Source organism: Rhinatrema bivittatum, chromosome 1, assembly GCF_901001135.1.
Source record: "Rhinatrema bivittatum chromosome 1, aRhiBiv1.1, whole genome shotgun sequence".
Taxonomy (NCBI): Eukaryota; Metazoa; Chordata; class Amphibia; order Gymnophiona; family Rhinatrematidae; genus Rhinatrema; species Rhinatrema bivittatum.
In genome coordinates, this window is record NC_042615.1 from 216,268,588 (window position 1) to 216,291,808 (window position 23,221).

The window sequence follows — 23,221 nt, forward strand, 5'->3', positions numbered from 1 at the left end:
GCACGTAAAACTACTGCACATATAAGTCCGTCACTGAGTTTAAAATTTCAATGAAGGTAATACCAAAGATTAACCATTTTTCTCACTAAAAGTTTGACTTTATAGCTTAACAATTTAGAGGTGATGCAGGAACAAGGAAAAAAGTCAAGCATTACAATAATAAATGTAAGAAATTAAGAGATCCATATTCAGCACATTTGTCCGATTTAGTCTGGCACATAGGTAGACAAATGTCAGGATTTAGAAATCCCAGCAGTCTGATTGCCTCTGACATAGCTGGATAACTTGTTATCCAGCTAAAATGTTATCTGGGGCAGAGCTCCATTACTTTCCTAAGTTAACTGGATAATCTGGCTAAGGTAGCCAGATAACTTTACAATAGATGGAGAGTAGTCCCAAAGTTAGCTAGATACATTTATTTGGATAACTTTGATAGCTGGATATATTTAGCAGTCTGCCCGCACCACTGAATATCCTGGCTAAGTTAACCAGATAAGCTTATCTGGCTACCTTTCCTAGCCAGCCAGCAGCTGAATATGGACCCCTAAATAAAATGGTTTTCAAAATGTCCCTAAACCTGAGGTAAACCAATTGGTGACCATGGAAAACAATCCACTATTTTTTAACCTTTTATGAAACTTAAATGAAATTAGGAATGGCTTCTGCAAAGTATTAAGGAATTATAGTTGCAAAAGAAAAGATAGAGCATTGCAAACTAACTTTATCTTAACCACAAGATGGTAAGCAAGGTGATATCACAAAATCAGAGATGTCTTGAAATTATATCCGAAAGTCATACATCAACATTACCTTAACATGATATAGTGAAAGTCAAATATAAATGTTCTCTAAATTCATTAACAGGACATCTTTTGATGGCATTCAATTCTTAAATAGAGGTGTATTTTGTTGGCATTTTATGCTGAATTTTAAAATTAGTAATGCTATTGCTGCTACTGTAGTAAATATAGCTTTCACAAACAATAAACAATGGCTCATTTACATAATCTATAATGCTATGTTTCTATTTTCTATTATATGTTGCTGTAACTCTGACTGACCCATTTCCATGAAAATCCTGATAACTGGGAGTTAATCCAAATGAAAATATTATATTAAAAAATCATAAAGCATAACTACCCATGCTTTCTCCCCCAAACAAGCATTACCCAGAAAGAAAAGGCAATAGGAAATGTTTCTATAAATTACGGTCTCTGAAGACCAACTCTGTAGTTTGGCAACAGTGCTGATGTACAAGAGTCCTGAGTTTAGATCTTGTGTTCATCTGAGCCCAGAGAGCCTGGACATATTGTGGAAGTGATGCGCTGAGTCCCAGGAAGGGTGCCCGATGGATGCACACAGTGGAATTATTTCCATGGCAAAAAGATAACATTGAATGATTTAGCTTTGAAAGGACCTTCTGTCTGAGACCTTATCCAATTGGTACAACTGGTAAAGGGAAACTGAAGACAAGCAGAACAGCCATAGGACTAAACTAATAAAACAAGAAGATGATACAGTACTATAAGATGATACAGTACTATAATTAGGTTGCTGTAATCCATACAATCAGGAAAAAAAGTGATCTCTCATCTTCCTGTTATACATTTAAGCAACCAGACAGAAGAAATTACAACTTACCTGATAATTTCCTTTTCTTTATTAGAGACAGGTGGATCCAGAACCAGTGGGTTATGCACCTCTACCAGCAGATGGAGATGGAGCAAAGTCAACGTTAAGGTATATATACCCCTGCAGTGATATCAGCCCGCCAGTATTCTCTGCAAAAGCCAACTTTGGACAAACTAACCAAACTTGATTAACAAACAGCCACCCCAGTACTCAGCCACAGGAAACAACTAAGCTCAAACAAGGAAAGCAATAACACTAGCCTAGGGAGTAGATTGACACTTACCAGTACTCCCTGGAATGCGCAGCCATGCAGGAGGACCATAGCACAACCATTCCGCAGCCAAAGGCAGGAAGGTGGATCCACCTGTCTATACTAAAGAAAAGGGAATTATCAGGTAAGTAGTAATTTCTCCTTTCTTAGCATTCAGACATTTGGATCCAGAATCAGTGGGATGTTCCAAAGCTACCCCCAAACAGGGTGGGAGGCTGTTCGCGGTCCGATCAATACCACATGTGCAAAGGATATGTCCTCCTGGGCCTACACATCCAGGCGACAATACCTGGAAAAGGCGTGTAAAGAGGAACACGTTGCAGCTCGGCAAATGTTGATGGGAGACAACAATCTAACCTATGCACATGACACTTCCTTAGACCTAGTGGAATGAGCCCTAACATGTCTAGGCAACGGCTGCTCAGCATCCACATACATGGCCATGACTAACTCCTTAATCCAGCGGGCTATTTTAGCCCGCGACACCGACTCACCCTGTTTACTTCCACCATGTAGAACAAATAGGTGATTTGTCTTCCTGAGAGGTTTAGAAACCACCAAATAACTCAAGATATGCCCCTTGACATCCAAGGGCCATAACAGATGATATTCCTCCACCACATACTTATAGCCTGGATTGGGCACTGTTGGAAACAGGATGCAGGGCTTGATGAAACCTTGGTTTGACCCAGTATGGCAATTTCTTATGTTCTTATCTCTTTCCCTGTCCAGAGATGGCAGGGAAATGGACTGATTCAAGTGAAAATTGAGTCCACTTGTAGAAACAGCTCCCAGCAAGACAAGATCTGCAGTTCAGATACTTGATGCACAGAACAAATTGCCACAAGAAACACTGTTTTCAAAGTCAGTAACCTCAAGGAAAGGTTACACACCGGTCGAAAATTAGGGCCCCCAAAAAAATCCAAAACTAGATTAAGACTCCACAAGGGCACCGGTAACCACAGGGGAGAACGAAGATGCTTCACTCCTTTCATGAAATAGGCAACATCCAGATGAGCCAACAAGGGTCCTCCATTCACCTGACCTCGGAAACAGGCAAGAGCCAGCACCTGTATCTTTAATGAATTAAGGGCCAACCCTTTACTCAATCCATCCTACACAAATTCCAAAAATGAGTGGGTTTTAATCAAATGAGGAAGAACCCCTCGATCTTCTCACCAAGCCTCAAACCCTTGCCAAATCTGCACATAGGCTATGGAAGTAGAGAACTTTCTCGCTTGTAGCAAGGTTTCAATCATCTCAGTAGAATATCCACACTTCAGCAACTGAGCCCTCTCAAGGGCCATTCCGTGAGACAAAATCAAGTCAGATCTTCATGAAGTACAGGCCCCTGCTGTAGCAGATCACTGTGTGCCAGAAACCGGAGGGGAGAGTCCATCAGGAGCCTTCACAAATTTGCATACCATGGTCTCCTGGGCCAATCAGGTGCCACCAGAAGCACCATTCCCTTGTGATTCTCAATCTTTAAAATCATTCTGCCCAATATGGGCCAAGGGAGAAAAGCATACAGTAGCTTGCCCTTTGGCCACTCCCTACTCTCAGTAGGGAGATGCACATCCACCATTCTCTGGAAACGGAGAATACTGGCAAGTTGATGTTAGTGCAGTGGTATATATACTGTGATGTCAGTTTTGTTCTGTCTTCATCTTCTGGTAGAGGTGCATAATCCACTGAGATCTGGATCCACCTGTCTGAATGCTAAGCAACTGCATTTTTGGCACTTTTCACTCAGGGTAGCAGTAACAGTGAATCATGCTATCTGTACATATGGCTGGGGGCATAATTCCTGGAAAAGTCAACTGATTGAGTCAAAACTTTAGGGTGCGTCGGGAGGTGGAGCATAGGCTTGGAATGTACCCTATTATAAATGACCTCAATCTGATAAAGGTGAGGTAATTTTCAATAGGGTCAAAGTTTAAAAGACACTAGAAAACCTATGCATACGCATGGCTTTCACTTTCATCCTTGGGGGACAAATAATCAAAACTGCCTGCTTGGTGCAAACTCTGTGCATGTTTTTACCCACGGGATTTGCACCAATAACCAAAATAAAGTCCATAGAGGCTTTTGCTTTGATTATTACCTCTGGTAAAATTACTTGCAGAGACTGAACCTGCTTCCTTGCTTTGTCATTTTTTCATCGGAAGCCACGCGGGTAGATTTGAATAATCAAACCTATGGTGCAATTCTTCTTTCTGCCCCTGAGCATGCCTCCAGAATCCACAAGTGAATATGGGTGTTGTTGAACAATGCACATACTTATACCGACAGACAGATTGGGCAATATTTAAATGCATGGGTGAAATGCGTTTTTACCCACAGAAGAGAATGTTACCCTCCTATTGAGCTTTTACAAGAGTAAAAGTAAAGTATACATTGCTGAAGCCTCAGAGAAGTGAGAAACATTAAAAACAAACTGGTGATTGTTTAATAGCAAAGACCACTTCAATCCAGTTCTAATCAATTTATAGTTTTACTATTTCGTATATGCATAAAAATGTACAATTCTGTTTTACTTGAAAATAAAAGCATATGTATGTTCAGGCTAAAAAGTTTACCAGCTCAGTTTTAAAGGGCAAAGTCACCTTCACTTTTTATGTGAGTTTTCACATGACTTTTCTTTGGTCCAGGCAGTAAAGCTCTCCGTGATGCACGATTTCAAGAGATCTTTAAATTTAGATTTAGCTTCATCTCTAAAGGCTTCCTTTTGTGGCGTGTGACAGAAACCATAAGCATTTGTAAAACAGCAAAAGCAATAAAAAGGAAATATCATTTGCACGGTATTTAAAGACAATGTTTGAAGAAGCAATCACAATTTTAGTAAGTTTCTAAACACTACTCACAATTGACTGATGTGAACAATTTAGCTCATGATAAGAGCACCTGTTTTCACCAGAGACAATTACATGTTAGAACACCTCCTTCACAATTGGTAGTATCTGATTTCAAAGCATTTTGGTATGCCAGTCTGGTCCATGTGACATTTCTAATAAATGAGACTTTGTCACATATTGCCGCTCACATAGGACCTTTCAGACTCTGCGGTGCAGTCTAAAGTTTTGGTCTTAAACTTCCTATGATGGGTTTGTTAGTGCAGAATTCTGCCCACCATGATGGCCTTTCCAGCACCTTACTGCCCTGAAGCATCGTGGTCCATAGGTTTTTATACAGCTGAAAAACAAATACTTTCGATTAAAATAAATATTGCTAAAAAAATGTAGTAATCAAAAATACAAAATGTCAATAAACGTTTCAATTATACAAAACACACCACACATTTTTTTCAATAGTATGGAAATACAAAAAAGCAAAGACAGCTTGTTAGCATTAATTCCCAAGATTTGCTTAACAATACTGGATATAAATAAAGCGGAATTTCTTGTTTTTTTGGCATTCAGAAGTATGAAAAGTTCACAGTTGTGAATATTAAACTCTAGATGTAGTTAGAGTTCTTTTAAAAAAAACAGGGGCTGATGCAGAAAGGTGTGCTCAGTTGAATACACCTTTCTGCCTGCACTTCAGTGTACATTTTCTGCACGCAAGACTAACTGCCGATACAGCAAGGAGTTCTGCGTACAGAAAACGTGTGTTGCAAAATGGGAGTATTGCTTAGTGTTCTTGTATGGAAATCCCATGCAAGTGAGGGCATTAAGCAGTATTCCCCTATGCGCTGGCCAAAAGCGATCCTTCGTAGTGCTGGACAACTTAACCCCTGGTCAGAGATGGAGTAAAGTTTCTAGAACTACTGCACTGGAACTTCATTCTCCAAAAATTTTTTACAAATTAAAACTAAAAATAATAAAAAACAAAAAAAAAAGAAATCAGGCTTACTGCCGCCACTTAGCCGGGTAAGTATGGATTTATCTGGATAAGTGGCGGCACTGGTGGCTAATGGAAATGCATCAGCTTGTCAAGGACGCTGCCCCCCTTCTTAAGTTATAAAGTGCGTTTGGCTTGTGCTGAATGCACATTTTACACTCAACATGTTTTTTTATTTTTTAAAGCTCATGGTGCATTTGCATACTATTAGCTTACTTCATTGGGAGTTAAAAAATGTTCTAATCTGGGCATTAAAAGTGTGTACTGAAATCCAGTGCAGAGTTCCTCAATGCTGATATTACTGCATTGGCCCCATAATGAGCAGGTGCCACTGATGCATTTCTGTTTCTTGTGGGCATTGTCATGACCATGTAGACAGGAAACCTTTCATTCCCTGCATAGTTTCCTACTATAAACACTCGGAATTTGTGCTGACAGAATTTTTTTGCTCATGCATAGACTGGACCGTGATATCTGAAATTCAGGTAAGTAGTTTGTCTCATCCAAACAAGGAAGAAAGTGGGTTAGATACCAAGACAAATGGGAAGACTATGTTTTATCAGTCTCCATAAAAAAACAGAATATAAAAGGGAAAGACAACCTTTCACATTCAGTGCAACCAATCTGTTGTAATTTTTCGGAAAAAGCAAAACAAAACATTGGTTGAAACATGGGAAGGGCAATTCTCAAATCAGAATCTTTTTTATTTTTTTATTAATCTATGAGGAATTAAGGTATAGGTGGTACTAGGTGATACTTTATTAGACTAACTTAAGTTAGTCCAACAAAAGGTATTACTTATTAGTTGTTTGCTGACATTAATTCCACAAACTGAAGTGGATTAATATGGCAACCTTGATTGATAAGAACTCATTGATGGGTAAAGACTCACATTAACACAAAAAAAGCTGGTTAAGAGGGGCTGGAAATGTAAGGCCAGATTTGTTTCAGGAAAAATAATGCTAAAAAGTGCAGTGAGCACGTAATTCAGTTTACTTGAATAATTCTTCCGTAACCCATCTGCAGGGAACAGGTGGCTATGAGACTGAGGAAGGGGAGGATAGAGTAGGGGGGTTGTGGGTAGGTTCCAGGATCTGGGGAGAAAGGAGAAGTAGGAAGGGAAGGAGGCTCCAGGATCTGGGAGACAGAATCTGAGATCAAGGGAGGGGGGAAGATGTCCCTATCATGTCCCAGTCCTGCTCTAACTTCCCACCCAATCTAATCTACATACATGGAACCAATCCCTTTTCTATCTGCCCCGCTCTCCATTCATCTCTCTCTTACATACAGACACGTGCCCCCCCCCCCCCACCCAATTCCCTCTCATCCTCTGGCCTCTTTCTTCACCCCCCCAAAGATGCTCCACTCAGACCCTCCTAGCCTTCCCAAAATGATCCCCCTTTGCTATGCCTGCTCCCTGGAGGGGAGGGGCTAGATTAGGGAGCAGAGTAGTTTTACTTTGCCACACTGTCTGCTCCAGGCTCACCCCTTCCCTGCATATAGTCTGGGAGGGGAGGAGCTGGATCAGGAAGCAGAGGGCTACGCTCTGCTAAACTAAGTGACATTCAGCCTAGCTCGAAGGCAGCAAATCTTCAGCCAGGCTGCTGCCCCAAATTTTGCCACCCTAGGTAGAGGCCCAGTGTACCTTTGACAAATCCAGGCTTGACTGTGCAAGCAAACTGGCTTCCAGGCTGTTTGCACTATTTTGCTTGAAATTTAAATCTGGACATTGGGCTGAATAAAACATACAGACAGCTGAGAATGCTCAAACTCTCTATTACTTAACTATCGCTCTCTAAAGAGAGAGAAAAGGGTAGAGTCAGAAAACTATGGGCATTGTAACAATAATTATTTATTTTATTTTGTATTTAGCTCATGCCTTTTCATTGGTTTCTCAAGGCAAATTACTTTCAGGCACAGCAAGTAATTGACAGTAGATATAGATCAATTAGCTCAAGGGTGAGCAAACTTTTTTTGTGCTGGAGCCACGTTGCAAGTTATTGGGCACAATGAGGGCTGCAGGATGGAGCAGTGTGGGGAGTGGAGTGGGGCCCCCTTGTTGCTCCTCGACATAGCAATCAAATCCCCAGCACTTGCTGCAGACATTTCATTATCCAGCAGGCTTAAGGTGTTTTTCCAGCTAGCAGAATAACTCAACTCAATCACAAATGCAGAACAGAGACAGACCTTCACCAAATAAGAATAAAAAGACAATCAAGTATAACTAGAAAGGTGCAGACAAAAAAAAAATGAACTGGAAACCACTAAAAGCCAGGCTCATATGTGGTGCAATAATAAAAAACAGAAATATCACCATTCTTCATAAAACAAAAATCAAGAAATATGAAATCAATGATCATAAAAGTAAACCATACAAATAAAAATATTTCAAAAACAGCAGTCATATCAAACACTCAATAATTAAAACTAATAAGGATAAAAAAATGTTCCCCTCTTCATACCTATGAACTTTTGGTTTCCAGTCATCCTGAGATTGTAGTGGATTAGTAAGGGGAGGTAGGAGGGACACACATTTTCTCCTCTCTTTCATATACACACTCACACACTCACAAACCCTTCTACTCTCTCTTCTCATTCCCCTCTTCCACTTTCTCCCTCTCACTCACTTTTCAGTCATTCACCCTCTGCCTACCACTCATCCCCTTCCATCTTTTACCTCTCCCTCCCATGTACACCCTTTCCTCCCCTGTCATTCCCACTCCCCTTCAAATCCCCTTCTCTTCATCTCAGTCACTGACCCCCTCACTCCCACTTCCCCTCTTCCCTTCTATCTTTCACCCCTCATTCACATTCACTCCCTTTCCTCCCTTCTGTCACTCCTCCTACCACTTATTCCCCTTCCCTCTCAGTCACACCCCCTCCTTCCCACTCACCCCTTTCACTCTCTAGTCACTCCCCCACCCCATCTTCCTATGCCTTTCTCTCCCCCTCCCTCCCATTCCTTTCAATGTCAATCACCCTTTCTCCCACCCACTCCTGTCAGTCACTCCCCTTCTCACCTACCCCTCCCTTCTCAGAAACTCCTCCACCACTCACTCCTTTCCATCTCAGTCACTCGCCCCACCCTCTCACTCACTCCTTTTGCTCAGTGCCTTTCCCCACTTCCTCCCTTCTGTCAAAATCCCTCCCTCCCCCCATTTCCCTCTCAGTCACTTACCTTCTCCTTTCCCCACTCACTCTCTTCCCTTTCCTCTAAGTCACTTACTCCCTCTCTCCCCACTCCCACCCTTCCTTCCTGTCACTTACCCTCTCCTTCAACTCTCACTCTCTTCCCTTCCCTCCTCTCCCTCTTAGTAACTCACCATCCTCCTCCCTTCCCTTCCCCATCCACCATATGACTCACTCCTCCATCCCCAGATCGTCGTTGGAAGCCCACCAGCAGGTCAGCTTTGGGCCGAGATCATTGTTGTCTTCGTTCTGCTGGCTGGATGCTGGAAACAGCTTTATGTTCTCCCGTGTTTGCATCCGTCACTGTGATCACTCCCGTGGTGCTGAGTTTTGGCAAGTTTTCAGACACAACAAACTGAAAATGATTACTTGGGACTGTTGCTATTTTCATCTAGCACAGCCACAATCACAGTCTCCTGGCTCTGAAGCAGAGAGGTGCCGTTGTCCCTAGCAGTAACAGGACAAATGAAATGCACCTGGCTCCTCTCTATCAAACACTCCAGCTGTCAAAACTTCAGCCTTTCGGTCCAGAGTGAAGGAGGTGGCATTGGGTCCGAGCTGATAAACAGTGTCTGCATTCTTCCCAATGTACTGATTGTTGTTCAGTACAGATCCCACTGGTTGTTTTCAGACATGGACAACTCAAACAAAGGCCGTCTGAAGACCGGAGGCTTGTCATTTTCATCCTCCAGCTCAACTCTAACCAGGGCAGTGTGATTCAAACTGGGCTTTCCAGTATCTGTGGCAACAATTTTAAAGCTGAATTCTTTGGTGCTCTCAATTGCCCAGCACTGAAGAGGTCTCACTGTCACAGACTGCCTTCAAATGAAAAAGGATCACTCTTTCGATGAAACAGATTATTTTGCCATTCACATCAATGCCCCTATCTGAAACTCTAATTATGGCAATTGAGAGGGACGTTTTCACACAAGTACACGGTGCCATTAATGGGACGTAACCTATTGAAGTTCTTGTTTGTGGCATTGATGGTAACTGTTGTTTGAGCAGGATTAGAGCTGCCATCAGCGGCCAGAACAGTCACCTCTGGAGCACAGTATGTTCATGATCTAGAGGCCTCTGAACTGTGATCAGCCCAGTAATCGTGCGTTGGAAAGCAGAAAGCACATGGACACTATAGATGCTCATGGGAGAATTTTCTGGGATAAAACTTCCTCCTGATTCTCTCTGAATACGGGCTTGTTGTTGCTGACATCACTTTACTGTTACCAGCAGGATGGCCGTGCTGGAGTTCTGTCCTCCACCTTGATGTTCATCACATAGGTGTCCATGTTTGCTACCATTTGATGTACTTACTTTTACCTGGGCAGTTCCCATAAATGCTGTTTCACTACTGTGGGAAGTTTAACTCTTAATGTTGCGAGCGCGGAGGTGGTCGCTTCTTTTTTTTTTTTTTAATTATATCTTTATTGATTTTCCATTTTTAAAACAGAAACAAGAGTACAGATTTTAGTTTGATAGACATATCAAACTAATTACATTTACAAAAAAGAATATCTCTGGCAATTAACATGTTTCTTTATAGCATAACCAAATGTAACAGGTACTTATGACAAAAAGAACAGAGGCATTAACAGATGGTTGGGAGCAACAATATTAGTAATTAACCGTCTTATGGTAATTCACAGTCTGTGCCAATATATTCTCTCATTACTCACTGGAGAGGGGGGACGATGTGGTTAGCCTCTTCTGTTCCACAAAATACTTTAATTGATCTGGTAAAAAGAATATGAAAACATCTTGCTCTTTCTTAATTATGCACTTACAGGGAAATCTTAGGATAAAGGAATAGCCCGAAGTTATCACATCCTGGCGGTGTAACAAAAACTGTTTTCTCCTCTGCTGTGTAGCGAAGGAGATGTGAGCCCTTGGATCGCCACGCCACTCATGGAGGAGCCCCGAGAGCACAGCGAGAGGTGGGCTGATGAAAGCATGGGCAGACAAGGAACAGAAGAAGGCTGGAGTGAAGATGAGGAGACTGAAGATCGGACCCTCTACCGGGCCTGCACGCCCCAAGAAGACCAGCAACACAATGTTGGTCAATGAACAGTCCTCCGACCATTCCAAGCCCTATCGGACCTGCCGCTGGGTAAACGCAAAAGGCGGCAGGCCGGATAGAGGACGAGGGCAGTCAGAGTCCTTGGAACATGGAAGACTTTGGACAAAGACTCGGGCGAGGACACTGTAGACGAAGACTCAAGGGAGGACACTGTAGACAAAGACTCAGGAGCAAGGTATGGCAGCAAGAATATACAGAAGCAACATCAAGGCATAGGATCAAAGTGCTGGGACGAGACTGCGATGCAGCGCACCCTACACAGTCCACCCGCGGGACTGTTCGCGGACCATGCTGGGCTTGAAGCAGACTGTAGGAGCAATCATGGAGGATGATACTGGAACATGGCGAAGATACTGAAGAGGCCTGCACCGGGGCGCGCCCTACACAGTCCACTCGCGGGACTGGTCGTGGACCACGCTGGTGCGGAGCAGGTTTGAACAGAGTCTTTGGCATGGACGGACGCAAATGCAAGGAGCTCCAAAGACCGGGACAAGATTTAAGCACAGGATTCAAAATACAAGATTCTTCAGACAATTCGGGATTCAAAACTTCAGGAGACAAGCAGAAGTCTTCCGGAGGCTTGCACTGCGCAGGAGAAGATGGCTTTGTACCGTGAGGTGCCCTACACAGCCTGCCCGTGGGCTGGTCGCAGACTGGGTAAATGTAACATCAGGACTTGCTAGAGACATAAGGTTCCTGGATGTAATAAATGACTGCTTCATGGAACAATTGGTTCAGGAACCAACAAGAGAGGGAGCTATTTTATATTTAATTCTTAGTGGAACACAGGATTTGGTGAGAGAGGTAATGGTGGTGGGGCCACTTGGCAACAGTGATCATAACATGATCAAATTTAAACTAATAACTGGGAGGGGGACAATAAGTAAATCTGCAGCGCTAACACTAAACTTTCAAAAGGGAAACTTTGATAAAATGAGGAAAATAGTTCAACAGGCATGGACATTGTTTAAAAATACAATCCTAGAGGTGCAGTCCATATGTATTCCACACTTTAAGAAAGGTGGAAGGAAGGCAAAACAATTACATTCATGGTTAAAAGGTGAGGTGAAAGAGGCTATTTTAGCCAAAAAATCATCCTTCAAAAATTGGAAGAAGGATCCATCTGAAGAAAATAGGATAAAACATAAGCATTGTCAAGTTAAGTGTAAAACATTGATAAGACAGACGAAGAGAGAATTTGAATTGAAGTTGGCCATAGAGGCAAAAACTCATAATAAAAACCTTTTAAAATATATCTGAAGCAAGAAACCTGTGAGGGAGTCGGTTGGACCATTAGATGACTGAGGGGTTAAAGGGGCTCTTAGGGAAGATAAGGCCATTGCAGAAAGACTAAATGAATTCTTTGCGTCCGTGTTTACTAATGAGGATGTTGGGGAGATACCAGTTCCGGAGATGGTTTTCAGGGGTGATAAGTCAGACGAACTGAACAAAATCACTGTGAACCTGGAATATGTAGTAGGCCAGATTGACAAACTAAAGAGCAGCAAATCACCTGGGCCGGATGGTATGCATCCTAGGGTACTGAAGGAACTAAAAAATGAAATTTCTGATCTATTAGTTAAAATTTGTAAACTGTCATTAAAATCATCCATTGTACCTGAAGACTGGAAGGTGGCCAATGTAACCCCAATATTTAAAAGAGCCTCAGGGGCGATTCGGTGAGTCTGACTTCAGTGCCGGGAAAAATAGTGGAAACTATTCTCAAGATCAAAATCGTACAGCATATTAAAAAAGACATGGTTTAATGGAACACAGTCAACATGGATTTATCCAAGGGAAGTCTTGCCTAACAAATCTGCTTCATTTTTTTGAAGGGGCTAATAAACATGTGGATAAAGGTGAACAGATAGATGTAGTGTATTTGGATTTTCAGAAGGCGTTTGACAAAGTCCCTCATGAGAGGCTTCCAAGAAAACTAAAAAGTCATGGGATAGGAGGCGATGTCCTTTCGTGGATTACAAACTGGTTAAAAGACAGGAAACAGAGAGTAGGATTAAATGGTCAATTTTTTCAGTGGAAAAGGGTAAACAGTGGAGTGCCTCAGGGATCTGTACTTGGACAGGTGCTTTTCAATATATATATAAATGATCTGGAAAGGAATATGATGAGTGAGGTTATCAAATTTGCGGATGATACAAAATTATTCAGAGTAGTTAAACCACAAGCGGATTGTGATACATTACAGGAGGACCTTGCAAGACTGGAAGATTGGGCATCCAATTGGCAGATGAAATTTAATGTGGACAAGTGCAAGGTGTTGCATATAGGGAAAAATAACCCTTGCTGTAGTTACACAATGTTAGGTTCCATATTAGGAGCTACCACCCAGGAAAAAGATCTAGGCATCATAGTGGATAATACCTCTGGAATTTGTTGCCAGAGGATGTGGTTAGTGCAGTTAGTGTAGCTGGGTTCAAAAAAGGTTTGGATAAGTTCTTGGAGGAGAGGTCCATTAATGGCTATTAATCAAATTTACTTAGGGAATAGCCACTGCTATTAATTGCATCAGTGGCATGGGATCTTCTTAGTGTTTGGGTAATTGCCAGGTTCTTGTGGCCTGGTTTGGCCTCTGTTGGAAACAGGATGCTGGCCTTGATGGATCCTTGGTCTGACCCAGCATGGCAATTTCTTATGTTCTTATGAAGGTGGATATCAAGGAACCAAGGCATGGAGGCAGAGGCAAAGGCAAAGGCGTCAGGGAGGACATCGGACATCAGGAGGTACGAACAAAGGACATCAGGAACAAGAAGACAAAGCCGTCAAAGCAGGAGAAGACCACGGAGGACCTGGACTGGTCATGAACCACAGACAACTGTAGAACCCGATCTGAAGGCCATGACTGAAGGCAGGCAGGGCCCTTTTATAGGGGTGAGGCAGGAAACTGAATGGAGCTGGCTTCTGATGGGGCTGCAAGCACTTCCTGTCGCTGGCCCTTTAAAGATAGAGATGTGCGCGCTGGCACCTAGAGGAGGGCCCTGGAGAGAAAGCAGAACCATGGACAGCGGTGCTCCTCCTGCACACCGACACAGATGCAAGGAAGCAGGCAGGCTTCAGGAGCGGCCTCCAGGCTGCAGGATCACAGAGCGGCAGTGGCCTCCCATTGCCAGGAGGGACTTCAGCGGTGGCTCCTCGCCGCAAGGGGAGCTGGTTGGTGCGGCCTCCAGGCCGCATGAAGATGGTGTCAGTCCTGCCATGTGGGAGGCTCTGCTGGCGGCGTTCCAGCCGCAAAGAAGGTGGAGGAGAGGCAGGCCCTAGCAGGGACGGCTTCCCTGCCGTCTAGGACCCCCGACGGTGGCTCCAGCCACGAAGGACGACTCCCGGCGGGTTCAGCCCTGCCGAGCAAGGCAGGAAACTGCCGCGGCCTCTGGGCCACAGTGGATGGCAGCAGCAGCAGACTGCCGCAAAGAAAAGCAGGTGGGTGGAGGGGCTACCTGCGGCTCACTGCGGGTAGAACTGTAACATCTAATGCGCCTCCCTGCATCGCCTGGAAAAGCTAATACTCTCATTTACATGGGGATTAGCATGAACTCATGCTAATCCTAGCATGGACTTTAGAGGCTTTATTTTTCCATTTTAAAACCCCTATTACACAGCGGGGTTATGTAGGGTCAGTGCAGCTTATTACATCGGCCCCCACCTTGGCCAGAAAAGCATTCAAATCACCATTATCTGCTTACCTCCTATCCTGCTTCCCACCCCCACCCTCTCAATCCTGCCCTCACCAGCCATCCCCAACCATGTCCAAACCCTGCCACAGCACCCAACTCCACGATCTCCAATGCCAGGCTGATTCAGGCCTTCTTTCCCCATTTGATTCCCTGACCCTCACACCTCCATGTGCCGCCACTGAGCCGTGCAACCATCCAAACAGCCGGCAGAACCTGTGAGGCTGTGTCCTAAGCATTCAGCCTCCTCATGCTCACGGATGTCTGGGCTTTGACCATGGTCACTCCTTGCAGATTTCCCCAGTCCTCTTGGAAGCCCAGGGCAGTAGCAGCACCGCTGTTAAAACTGTAACTGCTGCTGGATGCGGGTTATCCCAAGCTTCTTGGAGGCCTGACGCAGTTGTATCGCCACTGTTCGGGGTCGTATAGTACAAAAGGGGTCTCTGGTATAAAAGACCACTCTTGGGGAAATTAGAAGCCAGAGAGAATCGGGGACAAAAAAAGCAGGGGTGGATAGGGAAAAAGGCACAGATGGGGAGAAAGGAGGGGATGGAAAACAGAGAGAGATGGAGAAGATTGTGAGATTGACACAGGAGAGGTAAAACGTGGCAAAAAGAGATGCAACAGAGATGGGTGGTGAAAAGCATGAAGGGGAGACAGTACAGGATGAATGAGAGAGACAGATGAAGACGAGACATGGAGGAGGAGGAGGGGCAAAAGCTGGATGCCAGATTAAGTATGGGAACTTGCATTTATTTATGTATTTATTTGGATTTATTACCCGCCTTTTTGAATAGGGATTTCACCCAAAGTGTGGTAAATGCTCATTTACTCAGTTTCGGGCCGATACAGTAAAGTCCGCGGGAGAGCGGACGAACGCCCACTCTCCCGGCGTGCACGATTCTCTATTTAAATTAGGTGACGCGGCAGATTCGGGTAAAAGGAGGCGCTAGGGACACTAGGGCGACCCTAGTGCCTCCTTTTTGACAGGAGCGGCGGCTGTCAGCGGGTTTGACAGCCGACGCTCAATTTTGCCGGCGTCGGTTCTCGAGCCCGCTGACAGCCACGGGCTCGGAAACCGGACGCCGGCAAAATTGAGCGTCTGGTTTTCGGCCCGACAGCCGCGGGCCGAATTCAAATATTTTTTTTTTACTTTTCGGGACCTCCGACTTAATATCGCTATGATATTAAGTTGGAGGGTGCACAGAAAAGCAGTTTTTACTGCTTTTCTGTGCACTTTCCCGGCGCCGGAAGAAAAGGTCGGCGCTAATTTCTGAAAGTAAAATGTGTGGCTTGGCTGCACATTTTACTTTCTGTATCCCGTGGGCTTACCTAATAGGGCCATCAACATGCATTTGCATGTTAAGGGCGCTATTAGGTGCTGCGGGTTGGACGCGCGTTTTCCTCCCCTTACTGAATAAGGGGTAAGGGAAAACGCGTGTGCAAGAGCAGGCTAACAGTGCGCTCCATCGGAGCCCACTGTACTGTATCGGCCTGTTTGGAAGTGAACCAAAGAGGAAGACAATAAAAACTGACAGTTATGAAACAATATCCTTAAGTTATAAAGCAAGCTTCCATTCGCATGATCCATATTGGTGTGTGGTCTGGTATGCAATCTTCCTGTTAAATCTTATGCAAAGCACTGTTTTGCTTATTTATTTATTTATTTGTTTTGTTTTTTTTTTTGGGGGGGGGAGGGAGCGGGGGAAGGGAATAAACCTCTACAAAAATCTAAAAGAAGTAAAAACTGAATTGTACTTTTTTCTTTACCTCTCCATCGGCTCTGGCAATTGGTGAATTAAGAATGAAGTCCGGGGGCACAATGACATCCACCAAAGCAACTGCATCATCTTTCAACTGTTTGAAAACAAAGCACAAAAACTTGGCACTTCTTTTGGATTCCCATGGTTACAAATGCAAAACTGAGTTGTAACCAACTGTTGCTACAACTTGCTCGTAAATTGTAATTTGAGAAGGAACAATTTATACAAATCCATTACCAACATACACTACATGCTTCTTTGTCCTGGGAAACAATTATATGTCAGTTTCAAACATTTTCCATACTGTATGTGAAGTAGTCAGCACTGTAGTATTTTAGATTACATCATATAAAGCATGTAAAAATGCTAAACACTTTAACTCATAATTTTTTAGGAAGTTTTTCAGGATCACTTTATCATCAAAAATCAAATATAGAAGAAGGCAGAAAACTTTATTAGTTTGAATATGACCAATTGTGACAAGAAAAATCATCTCACATCTTGTTCACTTCTAACAGAAATGATGAAGAAAAGTTATACCTTGAAAGCTTGCCAAAATATAATTTTTCACAGTTTTCCAGTTTCTGTTCTGCCCTCTTCTCCGTTCAAGACCTTAGCAAAACTATGTGAGCGAGGCCCACTCCTCAAGAAAGTCGGAGGAGTGCTTGAGCGCTTGGCAGTAGAAATGCAATGCGAAAAAGTGCAAAGTTATCCATCTGGGGTGCAGAAATCCAAAGGAGCAATAAGAGATGGTGGATGAGAAACTGATGTGCATCCACTAGGAGAGATCTGAGGATTGCAGTGTCTGATGATCTCAAGGTATTGAAACAATGTAACAAGGCAGTGACTAGAGTCAGAAGAATGCTGGATGCATAGAGAGAGGCATAGCCAGCAGAAAAAAAAAAAAAAAAGGAAGTCACCGTGGCCAGGTACAGGTCATCAGTGAGGCTTCACCTGCTCAATTCTGGAGCCTGCATCTTAAAAAGGATAGAGAGAGGCTAGAGGGGATCCCGAGAAATGCAACTAGAATGTGTGGGGTCTGCATCAGAAGCTATAAAAGATGAGACTTGCAAATCTAAAACATGTATATGCGAGAGGAGAGAAGGGGACGTGATAAAAATCTTCAAGGCCACCTGAAAACACTATGAGGCAAGGTGGTTTAGTAGAAGAAAGAATGCCCTGGAAGAACCGAAGCTAAACATTTTTTTTTCCTTCACAAATGCCATCTTACAACACAGCATTTCATGTTCAGGCCAGCCTTGAAGCTTTCGTTACTTGACTTAGTTTATGCTGATTTGTTATTTTTGTTGGTCAATTTATCTTGATCCTCTTTATTTGCCCAGAATAATATACATATTTTGTAGCACTAGGCATGGGACTTCAAGTTTCCTAAGCTGGGAAAAACTTCTAACTTCACCAAGCATACTCTTTTAAAAAAAATATCATCTTTAAATACGGGCTTACCACTGCACAAAGATCTAGAATGGTGTGCTGAATTATTCTTCCAGGCTGCTCTCCTGTGCAGTACCCTCCTGCAAGAACATTATAATACACAGTTGGTTGTCAAAAGTTGAGCAGTTTAGAGTAATCAGAGGCAATCTTTTTTTCCCCCCCCCTGAAAACTCTCTCTATACAAGGCACATTACTTTAAAATAAGGTATTCCAAATACATTAAAACAAAACTTAAGAACTATTTAGAAAAAATAAAACAGAACTAAACATACAGAGTAACATTCTACATAACTCAATGTAGTTGTCGTGTTAATCCATCTGAATGCACAAAGGGAAGATATGTGCATTGCTGCTTTGAAAATTATCCCATTGATAGTACCTGCATAAGTTATACCTGCTATCTGGAGCACAAGGATTTCCTGTGTAAATTTACATGCATAAGAAGTAATTGTCAAAAGGTTTTAGGTGCATAAATGGGCTTTTGAAAATTGTTACTTTTATGTGCGTAACTCCTTTGAAAATTCACTCTATAGGGCTGAATTGTCAAAAAGACTTTACGTGAATAAATGGCCTTTTGAAAATTACTACAATACATGCTGATTTTATTTGCATAACCCATTTGAAAATTATATCCATACTTTTTAAAATTTAAAAGTACATGTGTAAGTGAAAATTCCACCTTGACCCCGCCCCCAGAAATGCCTACACAGTGACCATGAATGGAACATGCCTGCATATCAGGTGGGCAATTTTATAAAACGTCATTTCTACATGTGTTTGAAAATTATTTCCACAATGTTATGAGTTAATTCAATAAAAAGTATCACCTTATTTCATTTTTATTTTATTTAATGGATTGTAAGAAAACCTGATGTTGAAAATATAAACATTTCTTTCTCCATACAACCTTGATTTATGAGAACTCAGTCTAAAGACTAGTACATGATGAGTCATACATGTCCCTGTGGTCAAGGAGATCTTATAACAATTTCCAGGAGTGTTAAGTCCATAAAAAATGTGTTACATACTTCCAGGAGAAGGGGAACACAGTCTATCTTAACAGTTTAGTGATTACAATCAGAAATGGCCAGTATCCTCGATGTGCTATGTTTTGATCTGCATGAGACACTCCATTATAGGAATTAATGATTTAGAGAGGATTAACAAATTGTTGAATTGTTCAGCACTATCTTCCTTATTTTTACAGAATTTTCTCCAATGATTATCATGTCTACTGGAAGATATCAGTTGATATCACTCATAATCCTTTTGCACTGCTGTTAGATTGCAAATGGTTTTCTATGACATCATCCCACATTTCGCTGAAAAACAGGTGGTAAGAATTTGTTTTGCAGTAAGAAATATAGCCCATCAACAGATTCCCAGATCCATGTCACTGGATATTACATCATACAAATGCACGGCAATAATAGGGGTGCACTTCTGTTTCTGTATTGTGTAAACTACATTTTTTAGAGAGCGAGAGCAAGTGTGTGCACCTCTACGGAGGCCTTCACAGTATTCAACTCTTTATATGACTATAGGAGAGCCTGCTAATAGCTCGAGGTGAGGCGTTGGTGGTTTAGGGTCCAGTTTTACATGCAGAGTGAGACGTAGAACTGCACAATACATCTCGGTGAAGATTTGACAACATTTGTAGTGAGGAAAGTCTCACAAAGATGAGATTTCTACTATGTTAGCTCGCCCTAGCTTGATGGTACCCTGTTATAAGAGTCCATCAAGCTAGGGCGAGAGAATATTGTAGAAATCTCATCTTTGTGAGACTTTCCTCATTCCAAATGGCATCAAATCTTCACCGAGATGTACTGTGCAGTTCGTACATCTCACTCTGATAATAAAATTGGACCCTAAACCCTAAGCCTCAACCAACACCACACCTCGAGCTATTAGCTGGCCTTATAAATAGTCTCCCCCTCTCTCTCTATCCTCTTCTCCCCAATAGTGATACCCTGTCTGGGCACTTCGTGAGCTGCAAAATAGAAGTACCACGAGGTGCAAAAACCTTACCACACCACGTAATACTACCTACACGAAGCGTTATGTTACCGTGCAGTGCGGTAATTCTAAAAATTACCGTAAACATGCCCCTTTCTCTTACCGCAGGCGTTATCCATGCAATATTTTAGCATTTTGATGAATCTAAGAGTCAGTATGCACTAAAACACAACAGAAAGCGAAACAAAAGAAATGACAAAAAAATGACATTTTTTAGGCTGTACACCCTAAGGAGATCAGAACATTTGGAGGTGATGATCTGTGCACTGACAACATGCATGATGACAAGTGAACTGAATGAGAAGTTAGAGTTTGAAACTATATGATTTATTGTGATGGGTGCTAAATATATGACACTCTTTGAATGGCTGAAAAATTTGAGATTTTATTATGATTAAAAATTCATTAATTGAAATTATGCAAACATTAAGTAAAATTAAAAATTAGAGAGAGTAATTTTCAAAGAATAGAAAGTCAGAGTATTTTTTACCCACTGACTTTCCAAAGTCCCTCATGAAAGGCTTCTAAGAAAACTAAAAAGTCATGGGATAGGAGGCGATGTCCTTTCATGGACTGCAAACTGGTTAAAAGACAGGAAACAGAGAGTAGGATTAAATGGTCAATTTTCTCTGTGGAAAAGGGTAAACAGTGGAGTGCCTCAGGGATCTGTTTTTGGACTGGTGCTTTTCAATATATTTATAAATGATCTGGAAAGGAATATGATGATGATACAAAATTATTCAGAGTAGTTAAATCACAAGCGGACTGTGATACATTGCAGGAGGACTTTGCGAGACTGGAAGATTGGGCATCCAAATGGCAGATGAAATTTAATGTGGACAAGTGCAAGGTGTTGCATATAGGGAAAAATAACCCTTGCTGTTTTTCTAATGCTGTTCTTTCTGTTTACAGCAATAATGTAATTACCAATTGTTTTATTTTGTTTTTCTAATGGTTTTTAATTGTTCTATATGTTCTATGTAAACTGCCATCCAGGCGATAGTTAGTCAGTTCCTTGTAAACCGGAGTGATATATATATTATACAGGAACTTCCGGTATAGAAAAGCCAAAAATAAATAAATAAATAAATAAATGTTAGGTTCCATATTAGAAGCTACCACCCAGGAAAAAGATCTAGGCATCATATTGAATAATACTTTAAAATTGTCGGCTAAGTGTGCTGCAGCAGTCAAAAAAGCAAACAGAATGTTAGGAATTATTAGGAAGGGAATGGTTAATAGAATGGAAAATGTCATAATGCCTCTGTATCACTCCATGGTGAGACCGCACCTTGAATACTGTGTACAATTCTGGTCGCCGCATCTAAAAAAAAAAGATATAGTTGCGATGGAGAAGGTACAGAGAAGGACAAACAAAATGATAAAGGGGATGGAACAGCTCCCCTATGAGGAAAGGCTGAAGAGGTTAAGGCTGTTCAGCATGGAGAAGAGACAGTTGAGGGGGGATATGCTAGAGGTCTTTAAAATCATGAGAGGTCTTGAACGAATAGTTGTGAATCGGTTATTTACACTTTCGGATACTAGAAGGATTAGGGGGCATTCCATGAAGTTAGCAAATAGCACATTTAAGACTAATCGGAGAAAATTGTTTTTCACTCAACAAACAATTAAGCTCTGGAATGTGTTGCCGGAACATGTGGTTAGTGCAGTTAGAGTAGCTGGGTTTAAAAAAGGTTTGGATAAGCTCTTGGGGAAGTCCATTAACTGCTATTAATCAAGTTGACTTAGGGAATGGCCACTGCTATTAATTGAATCAGTAGCATGGGATCTTCTTAGTATTTAGGTAATTGTCAGGTTCTTGTGGCCTGGTTTGTCCTCTGTTGGAAACAGGATGCTGTGCTTGATGGACCCTTGTTCTGACCCAGCATGGCAATTTCTTATGTTCTTATGTACTGATTTTCATAGCGCAAGTACACACATACCTTTGCTTTGAGAATTAGCTGTTAGCACATTCACAAACTCGCCAGCACAACGTTAAACCTGGCACAAAGTTAAACCTGATATTGACAGAGTGTAACTTGTGCAAGTGGATTTATGCACACTTTTGGAAAAAACAGGCGCATGAATCTAAACTCTTCCCCATTGCTGCACTCAAAATACTTTTTTTGCACAAAAAAGAAGCATGTGTGAACCTCATTTAAAAGCATAACTTGGGTGCACAACGACTAGCAAATTTTCTAGCAAGCAATTCACATGCATAAAACCCATTTTTATAGATGAAAATAACTTTGAAGATTCAGCCATAAGCATATATGCTCTAATATTGGTACTTAAACAGCTGGAACAGTCTAAGATAAGCACAGAAGATTCTGAATTGTAAAGAAGTGAAATGACAGGCAAAGGTCAACTGGGGTCTATGCCACTGCAACAGGAAGTAACTTGGGCAGATTAGATGGGCCTTGCTGTTCTTGTCTGATATCATTTTCTGTCTTTCTAAGATACTTAATTATTCCTAACAGTGGGATATCATCAGAAAACATTTTTAAAGGCATTTCTTTATTGATTTTAGTTATTTTATAAGAAGCAATAAAAATAAAGTAAAGCAAAGAGTCTGCATGTTTTATATATAAGGATATAGCTATAACCTCAGATCACAAGCCTGATGATCCTCAGTTGCTCATTATAACTCATACCTTTCTCATCAATTTTGAAAAAAATAAGCCATTTTGAAATTTTCTAAAATTTGAATTTGAAGCTCCTATGTAGATAAACTACTTTCTCTTCTGGGATCATAAGTAACTTGTCTTCCATCTAGTTTTCCTTAAATGGTACCCATTGATCTTTCCAGTTCAGTGCTATTCTTCACACTGAAGTCTTCCAGGCAACCCAAAAGAAGTTACAGGATTAACAGAAATTACCATATTTTAAACATTATTACTTAGTCATAACAATGTTATACCAATACCAATATCTATATATATATAACCCCACAATGCAATACCAAACAGAAGAAAGTGCCCAATGAACAACACCTCATACAAAGAAAACCATTTGTGATGACAAGGCAGTATAACAGGAAGCCAAGCTATGATTGCTTGGGTTTCGAACATTTATTTTTAGAACCATAACATTTTTTAAATAATTTATTTATTTATTTGAAGAGTTTTATATATCGTTATTCGGGAAGCCATCATAATGGTTTACAAAGTGAACAGAATCTTTTTTTTTTAACAAGGAGGTTTTGAGATATCGTTTTTAATTGAGCTTACACATCTTTTCCTTAGTGTATTTAGAGGCCAATATACAGCACCATTTGGCTGACCATCTCTGAGTT

The 23,221-nt window shown here is 41.7% G+C and overlaps 1 protein-coding gene across 2 annotated transcripts in view; it reads right to left on the minus strand.

Moving 5' to 3' along the window:
- Nucleotides 1-4,295: 4,295 nt before the first annotated feature.
- ACOX3 (acyl-CoA oxidase 3, pristanoyl) overlaps nt 4,296-23,221 on the minus strand; it is a 255,408-nt gene continuing 236,482 nt past the window's right edge. For both annotated transcript variants that reach the window (XM_029591761.1, XM_029591769.1), the window contains exons 16-18: nt 17,923-17,990; nt 16,466-16,552; nt 4,296-5,095 (exon numbers count right to left, since the gene is read on the minus strand). In XM_029591761.1, coding sequence (XP_029447621.1) covers nt 4,976-5,095; nt 16,466-16,552; nt 17,923-17,990 — 275 coding nt within the window. In that variant the 3' untranslated portion in view covers nt 4,296-4,975. The remainder of the gene's footprint in view (nt 5,096-16,465; nt 16,553-17,922; nt 17,991-23,221) is intronic.